The sequence below is a fragment of the Chlorocebus sabaeus genome, chromosome 12 (genome assembly GCF_047675955.1).
Source record: "Chlorocebus sabaeus isolate Y175 chromosome 12, mChlSab1.0.hap1, whole genome shotgun sequence".
In the NCBI taxonomy this organism is placed as follows: Eukaryota; Metazoa; Chordata; class Mammalia; order Primates; family Cercopithecidae; genus Chlorocebus; species Chlorocebus sabaeus.
In genome coordinates, this window is record NC_132915.1 from 273,004 (window position 1) to 287,612 (window position 14,609).

Consider the following 14,609-nt stretch of genomic DNA (forward strand, 5'->3'; position numbering starts at 1 on the left):
GCAGGCCGTGTGTTTATACTGTGGGGTCTCCCGTAAACAACAGGGCCCTTTTTCCATGCCAGGAGCCACCCGTTGCCATGTCAACATGGCAGGCTACAGTTCGAGCAGCTGCATCTTTTGTTGTTTTAATGAGTGGGGAAAATTCTGCCAAGCCGACGCAGCTTTGGGAAGGTACTGTACACGTGTTCTCTGCTTATGTATGTATTGCGCACATGCTGGACCCAGGAACCCAATAAGCAGTATTTTTCTGAACTTTAAAGAGCTCCTTTATTAGTTGGGTTGGAAATGAACATACTGTAAACCATCCTGCCAGAGAAAACAAGCAGGGGATGGGGAGGGACACTTAGGAGGCTGGGCATGGGATTCGGGGCGCTTCAGACTCGAGTTGTCGCTTCATAGATTATTTCAGCAGTGCTTTCACCTGGTGGTGTGTGGGTCGTAAGTCGGTGGTCTTGATTGAAGACTTTCTGAACAGGCAAGTGTATCGTGGAAACACCATTACAGTTGAGTTGTCTGTAGTTTGTTATGGTGTCTGCACATGGCTATTCATTATGTTAAGAGGTAGTGCTCTTGCTGGCTGGCCCGCTGGAGTTGTCCTAGTGAAGTATCTGTTCTACACATGGTTTGCCTGTGTGACTGTATGAAGTTCTGAACCAAAGGTGGATAAGAAAGATGGAAGGCATACTAATGCATCGTCAAGGTGTTGTTGATGAATTGCTTCTTATTGCAGCATTTAATTTTTTCAGTGGAGATCCTGAGCATGTCGATGCCAGGAAAAAATGTATTTGTTTATTTGAGAGACAGGGTCTCGCTCTGTTGCCCGGGCTGGAGTGCAGTGGCTTGATCATGGCTCACCGCAGCCTTGACCTGCCAGCCTCAATTGATCCTCCCACCTCATCCTCCCAAGTAGCTGGAACTACACGTGCAAGCCACCACACCCAGCTAATTTTTGCACTTTTTTTGTAGACATGAGATTTTGCCATGTTGCCCAGGCTGGTCTTGAATGCCTAGGTTCAAGCGATCTGCCTGCCTCAGCCTCCCAAAGGTGTGAGCCACTGTGCCTGGCCAGGAAACATTTTTATAGTTATATTATTTCTTTATTTAAAATATGGCATCTCCTCCCACATATTAATTATAGAAACTTTATATAGAAAACTAAAAATAATAAATTTAAATAATTATATAGAAAATTATTGTTAAGATTTTGTTACATTTCCTTTCAGTATTTAAAATCTGTATGATTTGTACAGGTATCATCCTCAAATTGTGATAGCATATGATGGTATTTATTCTGCTTTTTTCACTTATAGTGTATCTTGAACATTTTTCAGGTCATTAAATATTTTAATATGATTTTAACATTGGCACAATATTTTTTATATGAATATATCAGAATTTAACATTTCTCTATTAAATATTTTGATTATTTCAGTTTCTTTTCCTATTATAAAGTTGCATTAAATTCCAGGGGAGACATTCTACACAAAATTAGAATTACGGAGTCAGAAGTTGGAACATGTTTAGGGCTGTTGGCACATATCCCATAATGCTTTCCAGGAAGTCTGTGCCAATTTATACATTCACCTGTGGTTATGAGTGTCCTGGTCACCTGGAATTTGGCTTGTCTGATAGGCAGCAGAAGTCCGTCTTTAATTTGGATTACTTTGATGATTAGTGAGTTCACATGTCGTTACGTGTTTCTTAGCCATTTTCATTTTCTGTTTATTTCCTTTGCCCATTTTTATACTGAAGACTTAGGTTTTTGTCAAGTTTGTCTTATTTTTCAATTTTATTGGCTCTTTAAAAAATATTAATTTCTTATATTTGTGAAAAGCATTGTTCCCAGCTTTTGGTATATCTTTTAATTTTATATGATGTGTCTGTTTTTATGAAGTTAAATGTATTAGATTGCTCTAAGATTCATTTTGTTCTAATATTTTTATAGTTAATTTTTATAACTCTTTAATCAGTCTGTAATTTATTATCATCAGGTTGTGAAATGAGGACTAAACATTGTCTTTTTTGTCCAAATAGAAAACCAGTTGCTTCAGGATCATTTATTGAATTTTTAAATTTTGTAATGTCTTTATCATAAGCTAGATTTACATATGTGCTGAAGTCACTGATGAATATTTACTTTTTTTTTTTTTTTTTTTTTTTTGAGACGGAGTCTCGCTCTGTCGCCAGGCTGGAGTGCAGTGGCGCCATCTCGGCTCACGGCAACCTCCGCCTCCCGTGTTCAAGCGATTCTCCTGCCTCAGCCTCCCAAGTAGCTGGGACGACAGGCACCCACCACCACGCCTGGCTAGTTTTTGTATTTTTAATAGAGATGGGGTTTCACCATGTTAGCCAGGATGGTCTCCATCTCTTGATGTTGTGATCCGCCTGCCTCGGCCTCCCAAAGTGCTGGGATTACAGGTGTGAGCCACCGCGCCCAGCCTTACTTGATTCTTAAAAACAACACATTTAGGCTGTCATGGTGGCCCACACCTGTAATCCCAGCACTTTGGGAGGCCAAGGCGGGTGGATCATGAGGTCAGGAGATTGAGACCATCCTGGCTAACACAGTGAAACCCCATCTGTACTAAAAATACAAAAAAAACCCCAAAAAACAAACACACACACACATACACAAAATTAGCTGGGCGCGGTGGCGGGCACCTGTAGTCCCAGCTACTCAGGAGGCTGAGGCGGGAGAATGGCGTGAACCCGGAGCTTGCAGTGAACCGAGATCATGCCCCTGCACTCCAGCCTGGGTGACAGAGCGAGACTCCATCTCAAAAAAAAAAAAAAAAAAAAAAATTAAAATGTTAATTTTTAAAAATAAGTAACATTTACGTGGTTCATTTACAGAAGAACAAAGGACAAAGCATTATTTGCAATGAAGTGTTTTTCTTACCTCTATTTCCCAGACACCCAGTAACACTTCCCCAAGCAACCACGGTTACCAATTTCTCTTTTTTTTTTTTTTTTTTTTTTTTTTTGAGACGGAGTCTCCTCTGTCGCCCAGGCTGGAGTGCAGTGGCGCAATCTCGGCTCACTGCACTGCAAGCCTCGCCTCCCGGGTTCACGACATTCTCCTGCCTCAGCCTCCTGAGTAGCTGGCGCCCGCCACCGCGCCCGGCTAATTTTTTGTATTTTTAGTAGAGATGGGGTTTCACCGTGGTCTCGATCTCCTGACCTTGTGATCCGCCCGCCTCGGCCTCCCAAAGTGCTGGGATTACAGGCGTGAGCCACCGCGCCCGGCCAATTTCTCTTGAATAATGTTTATTCTCTTTTGTTGTACAAATTGTAGCATGCTAGACACATTTTTGCATTGTGCTTTCCCTTTTAGAATAAATTTATTTTATAGATACTTTGTAACAGAACATAAAGAGCATCCTCATTATTTGTTTTTTACTATCGTTTATTTTTTGGAGACGGAGTTTCACTCTGTCGCCCTTGCTGGAGTGCAGTGGCGTGATCTCGGCTCACTGCAACCTCTGCTTTCCGGGTTCAAGCAATTCTCCTGCCTCAGCCTCCCGAGTAGCTGGGACTACAGGTGCATGCCACCGTGCCCAGCTAATGTTTTGTATTTTAGTAGAGACAGGGTTTCACTGTGTTGCCCAGGCTGGTCTCGAACTCCTGAGCTCAGGCAATCTGTCTGCCTTGGCCTCCCAAAGGGCTAAGACTGTGGGCATGAGCCATTGCACCCGGCCTTTCCTCATGATTTTTATGGCTATGGGTATCCTATAAGTGGATGTTTGACAGTTTAGTTAACCAATATCTCTGGACTTCATATCAAATAAGGAATTGGATGGGTATTTACTCCATTATCCTTTTGCACCCATATTCTCCACTGTTACTTAATAAAACTTGGGATTTGGGACTCACATTTTCTCTGTAACTTTTTGTATTATGTCTTTTCTAGGAATTACTATTATTGTGTTATATTTTCATTCAGTTTAAAATGATTTCATAAGTATTTAGACTTTCTTCATTCTTGAGCTCTTAAGTTGGCGGGAAATAGCTTCAATTTTTTTTTTTTATAAGACTGGATGAATGGTACATTTTCTGAGCCCTCCCATATTCAGATTGGCTTTTTGATGTACTCACTTATGAACAATCCTTGGCTAGGTATAGCATTCTTTTTTTATATATTTTTATTTGTAACAACCCTACTAATTGAAGTATAACATTCTTGAATCACTTTTTCCCCTCTTTAACAACTGTACATGTTACCATTATCATCTCTTATCTAGTATTTCTGAGGAGAAATAATTTTTTTTTTTTTGAGATGGAGTCTCGCTCTGTCGCCCAGGCTGGAGTGCAGTGGTGCGATCTCAGCTCACTGCAACCTCCGCCTCCCAGGTTAAAGCGATTCTCTTGCCTCAGTCTCCCGAGTAGCTGGGACTACAGGCGCCCGCCACCTCGCCCGGCTAATTTTGTATTTTTAGTAGTGATGGGTTTTCACCATGTTAGCCAGGATGGTCTCCATCTCCAGACCTCGTGATCCGTCCGCCTTGGCCTCCCAAAGTGCTGGAATTACAGGTGTGAGCCACTGCGCCCGGCCCACATTTTTTTATTTTTTGAAAGTTATCTGATTTTTCTGTCTACATGGTCTTAGAATTTTTTTTTTTAATCTATGTACTTCAAAACTTTCTAGAATGAATCTAGATGTGGGTGCCTTTCTTTTTAATCAACTAAAATAGTATGTATAACTTACTATATTAGGGTTCTCCAGAGAGACCAAATCAATAGGAGATAGATAGATGGATGGATAGATAGATAGATAGATAGACAGACAGATGATAAGGGGTTTATCAGGGGAATTGACTCATGTGATTATGAAGGATGAGAAGTTCCACAACAGGCTAGAGACCCTGGGCTGCTGGTAGCATGGCTCAGTCTAATTCCAAAAGTCTTAGAGCTAGGTAAGCCTGTGGTGTAGTTCTCGGTCTAAAGCCAAAGGCCTGAGAACCCTGGGGGCTGCTGGTGTAAATTCTAGAATCCCCAAGGCAAGAGAGCATGTACAGGAGGAGGAGAGTATGCCAGCTTTAGGAGAAAGAGAGGGCAAATCCTTTTATCTCCTTTTTTGTTCTATGTGGGCCCTCATCTGGTTAGGTGACCCCACCCACATTGAGGACAGATCATACCCACTTAGTCCACCAACTCTCAGGCCAATCTCTGAAATACCCGCACAGACACACCCAGAAGCCACGCTTTACCAGTTCCCTAGGTATTCCTTAACCCCGTCAAGTTGACACCTAAAATTAATCACCACACGTATACAATCAATGTGTACTTTTTTTACTTTAGACAGTATCATTCTATCCACCCACGCTGAAGTGCAGCGGTGCGATCTCAGCTCACTGCAACCACTGCTTCCCTGGTTCCAGCAATTCTCTTGCCTCAGCCTTCTCTTGCCTCAGCCTCCTGAGTAGCTGGGATTACAGGTGTGCACCACCACACCTGGCTAATTTTTTTGTATTTTTGTAGAGATGGGGTTTCACTGTGTTGCCCAGGCTGGTCTTGAACACACATGTGGGAAGCGAATGGAGCTAAAAGAAATCCACACATTTTATCCTGTCTGTTGGTACACACCAGACAGGAAGGCCATGAGAACTATAAGAAAAAAAAAATGCAGAATAAAGGTAAAACAAGAAATCATTCTAAGGACTCAGAGGCAGAACAGCGTCAGAAATCAGTTTACGACAGAAACCCAAACAAGATTTGGAAACTGACATTGTCATTATGATACAAGAAGATATAACTTCTATGAAACAACAGTACAAAGCCATGAGGCGATAACAGGCTGAAACATAACAGATTGAGATTAAAAACCAACAGAGAAGGAAAAATTTTAAAAATGAATGATTGACAGAAAACTAATGTTAAAATAACATAATGTAAATCTCTGCTACTGAAATTAGGAAAGAACAAAAATGTCACTATGGAAAATCAGTGGCACGAAGTGTAAATAAAAATGAAAAGGCAAGCCACATATACCAGAAGAATATATTTGTAATACATATATCTGGCAAAAGGCTTGTACCTAGAATTATATAATCTTTTTTTTTTTTTTTTTGAGACAGTGTCTCATTCTATCGCCTAGGCTGGCGTGCAATGGTGTGATCTCAGCTCACTGCAACCTCTCCTTTCTGGGCTCAAGTGATTCTCTCACTGAGTAGCTGGGATTACAGGTGTGCACCACCACACCCAGCTAATTTTTGTATTCTTAGTAGAGACAGGGTTTCACCATGTTGGCCAGGCTGGTCTCGAACTCCTGACCTTCAGTGATCCACCTGCCTCGGCCTCCCAAAGTGCTGAGATTACAGGTGTTAGCCACTGTGCCCGGCCTATAAAGTACTCTTATAACCTAATAATAAAACAATCAAAAACCCCTCATGAAAAAAAAAAATGAACAAATGACATGAACAGATGCTTTTCAAAAGAAGATGTAAGAATGTGCAGTAAGTACATGAAAAGGTGCTCAACACTGTCATCAGTGAAATGCAAATTAAAACCATAATGAGATAGTATTTTACACCCAGTTAGAGGGCTAAAATTCAAAGGACTGAAAATACCAAGTGTTGTTTCAAGGATGAGCCGCAGCTAGAACTCTCACACATTCTGGTGACAATATAAAAGGATGCAGCCACTTTGGAAACAGTTTGGCAGATACTTACAAACTTAAACATATATTTACATGATTTGGCAATTTTACTCTTAAGTATTTACCCAAGAGAAATGAAAACCTACATCCACAAAACGATTAATACATGATTGTTCACAGCACATTTTCCGTAATGACCAAAAACAGTCTAATTGTGCGTGGATAAACAAATTGTGGTTTATTCACACAATGGACCACTATTGATAAAAAAAAAAAATAGTGACACCTGCAACGATCTGGACGAATCTCACAAACATGATGCTGGGTAAAATACAGTCACACTGAATGACTCTATTTATATGAGTTGTGAGAAGTCAGACCAATCTCTACTGAGGGAAACCAGATCAAGGGTTGGCTGGAATTGGGGGGGAAGAAATGAGTGCGAGGGCACAGTGGAGTTTCTGGGGTAATGGAAATGTTCATGGGGTGATGATTGTGTGAGTGTGTTTATCTGTGAAATCTCATTGAACAACACATTTAAGATGTACACATTTATGGCCAGGCATGGTGGTTCACACCTGTAATCCCAGCACTTTGAGAGGCCAGGGCGGGCGGATCACTTGAGGCCAGGAGTTCGAGACTATTCTGGGCAACATAGTGAAAACCCATCTCTACAAAAATACAAAAAAAATAGCCATGTGTGGTGGTGCATGCCGGCAATCTCAGCTACTCAGGAGGCTGAGCAAGAGAATTACTTGAACCAGGGAGGCAGAGGTTGTAGTGAGCTGAGATTGCACCGCTGCACTTCAGCATGGGATACTGTTTAAAAAAAAAAAAAAAGTACACATTTATTGTGTATGTGTAGTGGTTAATTTTAGGTGTCAAGTTGACTGGATTAAAGAGTTGGCAGATACATGCAGCTTCTTTATCTGGGCTCTAGTGTCTTGTTGGCCATTGTCAGTCAGGTTCTGCTAGAACGACTGTTTTTCTGCAGTCTCTGTTTGGTTCCCTGACTTGCTGAACTGATTGAGTATATGAAACACTGCGATTTCAGATAGGCACTGCGAGGTGGCCTGCTCCCATCTCTGCCTATAGCAGTGTGGTTGTGATAACTCCACCTCCCAAGATGCGGTGTGGCTCTCCCCACCCTCCCCTCAGCACGCCTACACATTTTCTTTTTTTTTTTGAGACGGAGTCTCACTCTGTCGCCCAGGCTGGAGTGCAGTGGCCGGATCTCAGCTCACTGCAAGCTCTGCCTCCCGGGTTTACACCGTTCTCCTGCCTCAACCTCCTGAGTAGCTGGGACTGCAGGCACCCGCCACCTCGCCCGGCTAGTTTTTGTATTTTTAGTAGAGACGGGGTTTCACCGTGTTAGCCAGGATGGTCTCCATCTCCTGACCTCGTGATCCGCCCGTCTCGGCCTCCCAAAGTGCTGGGATTACAGGCTTGAGCCACCGCGCCTGGCCTACGTATTTTCTCATTCATGGTTTGGCGGCTCTCCCCACGCTCCCCTCAGCACGCCTGCATATTTTCTCATTCGTGGTTTGGCCCTGCAGTGAAGCCTTGTGTTTGACAGTGTTTCCCAAATGGGAGCATTCTTCTTCTTTTTAGAGGGAAAGGTCTCATGATTTACCACAGTTGACTTAAATTATTTATATTAGAATGACATTTCAAAAACTATAGATCTAAGACTAGATATGAACTCTGTGTTCTTACACCTCTTACGCATCCGCAAAGCCAAAATACAATTACAAACGAAATGCAGATCAAACTAGCAAATCAATAAAATTCAAATTCAAATTATAAAATTCAAATGACAAATTTGAATTTTATATTGATATATATAACTATAAATCGAATGTACAGATTAATATTTTTTCGAGGTGAAACTGCCCCTCACCATATGAACGTGGTGCTGACGGCTCCAGGCAGCTTCTTTTGAGACTGAACACCTGTTCTACCCTGAGCTACACAATAATCCAGTTCTCCACCCCTTGTCTTTTATCTCCCTGTAAGCTTTTGCTTGCACAGCGTGCTGTGATGTTGTTGGGCCTTTACTCAGCCAAAAGCATCATCCTTATGTTCTTTTCTCATTATCTCTTGATAATTATCGCAGTCCCACACATCCCCATGCTATCATACACACTCGTGAGATGGGAACTCTGAAATCATTTGGCAGTACTCACATCTGGATGATTTTAGGGGTCAGCGAGCCATGGCCTGCTGGCCAAATCTAGTCCACTGCCTGTTTTTGTAAATAAAGTTTTTTTGGATCATGGCCATTGTCTTTGACTGCCTTCATGTTACAATAGCAGACTTGAGTATTGGCAACAAGGTCCTGCAAAGCCTAAAATATTTATTACCTGGTCATTTACAGAGAAAAGTTTTCTGACCTCTATCATATTCATCCGTCTGTCTGTTGTTGTGTATCTATTTGAAGGTTATCATCAAAAAATTGAGAATTAACTTTAAAATTTTTATGAAAAACTTTTATACCCCCAGGAATATATCTGTGGACTTTTTTTTTTTTTTTCCCAAATTCCATTTGAGGACAGAGTAATAAAATAGATGCTTATTGAGATTTGCTTATGTTCACACCACTTACACCTTATATGATATCACAGAACAATCTTTGCCAGTTCAAGCTGAGGGAGAATTAAGCTAGACAAGATAAAAGAACTCTGCTTAATACTGCAGTTCCTCCCACAGACAGGGTTTATCGGAGGACAATCAGGAAATAGTACTAATAAAGCTGTTTGCCAGAACCAAAATGGCTGTTCTGAGGATGGAATAATGTCTGCAGATGTATCTGCACTCCTTAGAGAAAGGGGATGTGGATACAAGATGATGCTATTTCCTTCCCAAGTCATGTGTTCTCGACTGGCAGATTGGGCTCATGGGACCTCTACTCCGTTGTGCACAGTGCCCTGTAAAACGATGAGCGTCTTTGAAAACATGACTGGCAAAGGCGACCCAGAAGTCACAGTTTCCATCACAGTGACACACAGGCCTGATGAGCGCATTTCCCGGGCACCGGCTGATTTTTCCAAAGATGCAAGGCACCTGGGAGCAGATCACAGCGACAGAAATGACAGCAGCCCCTGGGCAGGGAACAGAAATCAGAAGACAGACCTCTGGGTCCTTGCTTCATACGGGAAATCATTTCTCTTGTTTTTAAAATGAAGGGTAATGGTTTGGATGTAGGGTGATGACCATTGTAAGAATTCTATTAGCTGAGCAGTTGTTATTCTTTTTTTTTTTAAGAAGGCTGAGACAAGACCATAGATTTAGATTAACTTGCTTGGCTCCTTTATTATTCTCCTTTATTATTAAACTTCCTCAGCATAATGCGATTTGGGCAGACAGAGATGTTATCCTGTGACTTATTTTTAGCCTATATTCTCTACCAAAATACAGCTAAACTATTGAGCGCAGAGACCCAATGCCTAATACAGTACCTTGTGTAGAATAAGTGTCCAATATGTATTTGTGGAATAAATGTGTTCTTTATAATCAGGGAGAAGTAGTACGCTCATGGAAGAAACATTTGAAACTATTAGTGATAGTAACAAAATCGACTTCAGGGTCATTTCTTCTGGTTTTGCTGCTTAATTACAGTTTATGCCTTTTTTCTAGCCTCAACAAATTTTAAAAAGAATTGGTTTAGTACATTATTATTTTTTTCTAGTAATTTTTTTTTGTTTAGTTTTATTTATTTATTTATTTATTTATTAAGACGGAGTCTCGCTCTGTTGCCCAGGCTGGAGTGCAGTGGCACAATCTCGGCTCACTGCAAGCTCTGCCTCCTGGGTTCACACCATTCTCCTGCCTCAGCCTCCCGAGTAGCTGGGACTACAGGTGTCCGCCACCATGCCCGGCCAATTTTTTGTATTTTTAGTAGAGAGAGGGTTTCACCATGTTAGCCAGAATGGTCTCCATCTCCTGACCTCATGATCCACCCTCCTCGGCCTCCTAAAGTGCTGGGATTACAGGTGTGAAAATTTTTTTTTTTTAATAGAGTCTAATTTAGTATATCCCTGCTTCCTAGAAAAATAAAATACTCTGAGGGCTGAGCGCGGTGGCTCATGCCTATAATCCCAGCACTTTGGGAGGCCGAGGCAGGCAGATCACGAGGTCAGGAGATCGAGACCATCCTGGCTAACACAGTGAAATGCCGTCTCTACTAAGAATATAAAAAAAAATTAGCCGGGCGTGGTGGCGGCGCCTGTAGTCCCAGCTACTTGGGAGGCTGAGGCAGGAGAATGGTGTGAACCAGGGAGGCAGAGCTTGCAGTGAGCCGAGATCGCGCCACTGCACTCCAGTCTGGGCAATGGAGTGAGACTCCATCTCAAAAAATACAAACAGAAAAAAAGAAAAAGAAAATACTCTGCTTCTGTTTTTTGTGGGAGGCCTCGAGTAAATGAGGAAGACTGCCTAATGGAAGCTCTTTCCAGATGAAGGAGAAAAAGCATATGAACAAGTGAAAGATGTTAAAAACTACATGTGCTTTGCACAGGATCTGATTTCATTTTTCTGTGCAAAAGTAAGACGTAGACATTACTTCATTCTGGGCAAAATGCTACTCTCTGGCCTGCCCATTAGACTAGTTCTCTGACATTCTCTTTCTTTTGACATTGTGTGGGAAATTCCAGGAAAAAGCCGAGATGTGAGAGTCCAGACCCTCCTGTGTGCAACTGAAAGCCAACTTTTCCAAATGAGCAGTACTGTTTAGACTGCTCCCATAGTATGCCACCAGGAACTACGTATGAGGAAATGGTAAATTAAGAGGCATTTAGGAATGGTTATGATTAAGTGTTTTTCTCACAAAGAAAGAATGCAAAGTAGAGAAAGCTCCTTGTTTCTAGAACTGGGGAAACTTTATTTCACGCCAAGACACAGACATGCCTGTTTTAAGCGTGAATGTATTCATCTTTTCCCGTTAGAAAGCTGCCGGTGGGCCAGAACTTTCTAAATCTGTCAGTTAATTCTTTTGTTTTGTGATTTGTTGTTGACTAGCTCTTTCTCACCCTCCTGGCACTGCGCTTACCATACATGACATATGTGAAAGTCATCATGGTTTCTTTAGACACTGATGATTCTGGCAGACGTGTGTATACTATTTCTCGTTGCTGTCGATTTTTGTCTTGGACTTGACATTTATGAATGTTCCGTATGAGTAAAGCACTAAAGTTTACCTGTGACCACCTGGAGCAGTATGATTTGGTGTCCGGTTAGCTGATCCAGCTTGAGGGGAACTGGGTCCCCTGCATCGAAAGTCAGAGTGGCTGGTGAGACTTGAGTAACAAGCCTGGTGGGGCATGTTCCTGTAGGTACCGCATTAGCCAACAAGGAGAACCTGTCGAGGCGCTTGTGTTCAGCAGGTGGCGCTCTTTTACCGGGTTCACAAGAATGATCGTGAAGGTCGTTCTCCTACCTGTCCTGTGCCTGAGGCGGTACCATTTCCTTCCTTGCAGGGGAGGAAACCCGAAGCCTTGCTGGGTAGCATCAGTGCTTGCAAAGTGGTGGCCTGACCTGGCACATCGCCCTGGTTAGGCAATGCTGGTGCCCAGGGCGTCTTACTGTCTCGTTTGTTCTGGTGCCAGTTACAACCCTTGAGCAACTGCAGAGAAGAACTAACAAGAGACAGTCATGCTACGGGTATTCACGAGGGTGGCACTCACTTAGAAAACCAGAAGATGTAGACTCGGCATCTGCAAAGTCCTGACGGAAAGCTAGAGTTTGCTGAAAGACCCAAGCAGTGGAGAAGGAGGCCAAGAGGGGAAGAGCAGCCAAAATGGGGAGCGCTCTGTCCTTTTCATGACTATATTCTATTTATTGTACAGATGTATGTATAGTATATATTTAAAATATACGCGGCATACGTTCTGTATGGTATGTCTATATATACTTCTAAGTGTACATGTTTCTGAATATACATATTCCTGTAAACATTGTTAGGCATCTTTAATTTGTGATGCAAAAGTGTTCCAAAGTAATCACAATGTATATAATAGTTTGGACAGGAATTGCTGAAGTAAGGAATTGTGGTTAGAGAAAGAAACAATTTTGAGGTAGCAAAGTAGCAGGGGCTACTGAAGGATTGAGGAAAGAAAGATTATATGTGAAATAAAAGCACATATCAATCTGATATTTCCGAATGCTTCATGCTGTTTTTCTAACCTATAGTGGAGAGGTTGAAAAAGTAAAGTGGACGGTTTTCATAGGAAGAATTTAAGTGCTTGTTTTAATTTTCAGTGAAAACAATAACTCTTTAATACAAGGAGTTCCCTGTGATGCTTAACTTGGCAGAGCTGCGATCTGCCTTTGCCACTGCACAGGCAGAGTGGTGATGTGTGTGGTTGTAGCCGTGCTTTTAATCACATTGAGTAGGTTTATCCAAGACTCATCTAAGAATAGGACACTAAACTTTCATAAATTTCTTATTTAATTTACTATTGGTAGGCATGACTGGTGTGTAAATATGACTACCATATCTTGATTTTTCTTCTCTTAAAATTTTTTATGAAAAATGATGATCTCAGTTAGCTAAGTTTCTCACAGGTTTAGTGTAAAAAGTTCTCTCTCCTTCGTGTTCTTCCTTTTCCCCTCTTTACTAAGAATTATTCTTCCTCCTGTGGAAGACAGAATCTTCAAAACTATTCATACGACAGTTTTTAGAATAGTCAATGAAAAAATAATTAAGATAACTGTTTTAACACTCTTTAGTTATGATACTTATTTTCAAAACTAAATTTTATTTATTTGTATATTTATTTTGGAGACGGAGCCTCACTCTGTCGCCCAGGCTGGAGAGCAGTGGCACAATCTTGGCCCACTGCAATCTCTGCCTCTTGGGTTCAAGTGATTCTCCTGCCTCAGCCTCCTGAGTAGCTAGGATTACAGGTGCCTGCCACTACGCCTGGCAAATTGTTGTATATTTAGTAGAGACAGGGTTTCACTATGTTGGCCAGGCTGGTCTTGAACTCTGGACCTCAGGTGATCCTCTCGCCTTGGCCTCCCAAAGTGCTGGGATTACAGGCGTGAGTCACTGTGCCTGGCCCAAAGCTGTATTTTATTTTATTTATTTTTATTTTATTTTATTATTTATTTATTTATTTAATTTTTTTGAGATGGAGTTTCACTCTTGTTGCCCAGGCTGGAGTGCAATGGAACAATCTCGGCTTCTCGGGTTCAAGTGATTCTCCAGCCTCAGCCTCCTAACTGGGATTACAGGCATGTGCCACTATGCCTGGCTAATTTTGTAGTTTTAGTAGAGTCAGGGTTTCTCCATGTTGGCCAGGCTGCTCTGAAACTCCCGACCTCAGGTGATCCACTTGCCTCGGCCTCCCAAAGTGCTGGGATTATAGGCGTGAGCCACTGTGCCCGGCCCAAAAACTAAAAGTTAAGCTACCTCTTGTGATTTGAAAATCGATCCATTTCAGGTTCTGTTATAGCTACAAAAAGCACAGTCATCTAAGGAAAATTTCAGTCCTGTTGTGGAGATGAAAGTGTCTATTTGGATCTTGTAACAACTGTTATTGTCAATACGTCATGTGTTACGTGTATCTTACTAGTGAGACAACTGAAGTATGAGAGTTTTTCCCGCTACATACAGTCCAATAGGAGAAAGTGATGTAGGGGCGTTTGAGAACCCTGGTCTCTTTCTGAGGAGGTCAGAAGGCCAGCGTTAGACAATCTGCCCAGAAAGAAGGGCAAGCTGGGTAGCAGCTTGTGCCTGAAGTTGAAGAGTGCTGTTCCCTCTGCTTCCCTTCCTACCACCCCTCTCTGTTAATCTTGCTGATGAATCCTGGCCTGGCTGTGAAGTCGTCCAGTGGTGTGAGGGGTTTCTGGCCTCGGCAGAGGAAAAACTCTGGGTTAATTCAAGTACAGCGTGTTCTCTTTGTTTTGCAGCTGGTGTAGCCAAGGGAGTCTAGTGCAAGTGGATTGAATCCAAAGGAAAATGAAGGCATTCACTGTCTGTTTCATCAAGGATGGCTCATTTGGAGTAAACACC

At 42.0% G+C, this 14,609-nt stretch overlaps 1 protein-coding gene across 14 annotated transcripts in view; it reads left to right on the forward strand.

Annotated features, from left to right (window-relative positions):
• Positions 1-14,609, forward strand: part of AOPEP (aminopeptidase O (putative)) — a 357,345-nt gene that overhangs the window by 42,923 nt on the left and 299,813 nt on the right. For all 14 annotated transcript variants that reach the window (XR_012094710.1, XR_012094711.1, XM_073021366.1 and 11 more), the window contains exon 3: positions 5-171. Coding sequence is in view for 12 of the 14 variants with exons in the window: in XM_073021366.1 (XP_072877467.1) it covers positions 5-171 (167 nt within the window). In the remaining 2 variants the exon portion in view is untranslated. The remainder of the gene's footprint in view (positions 1-4; positions 172-14,609) is intronic.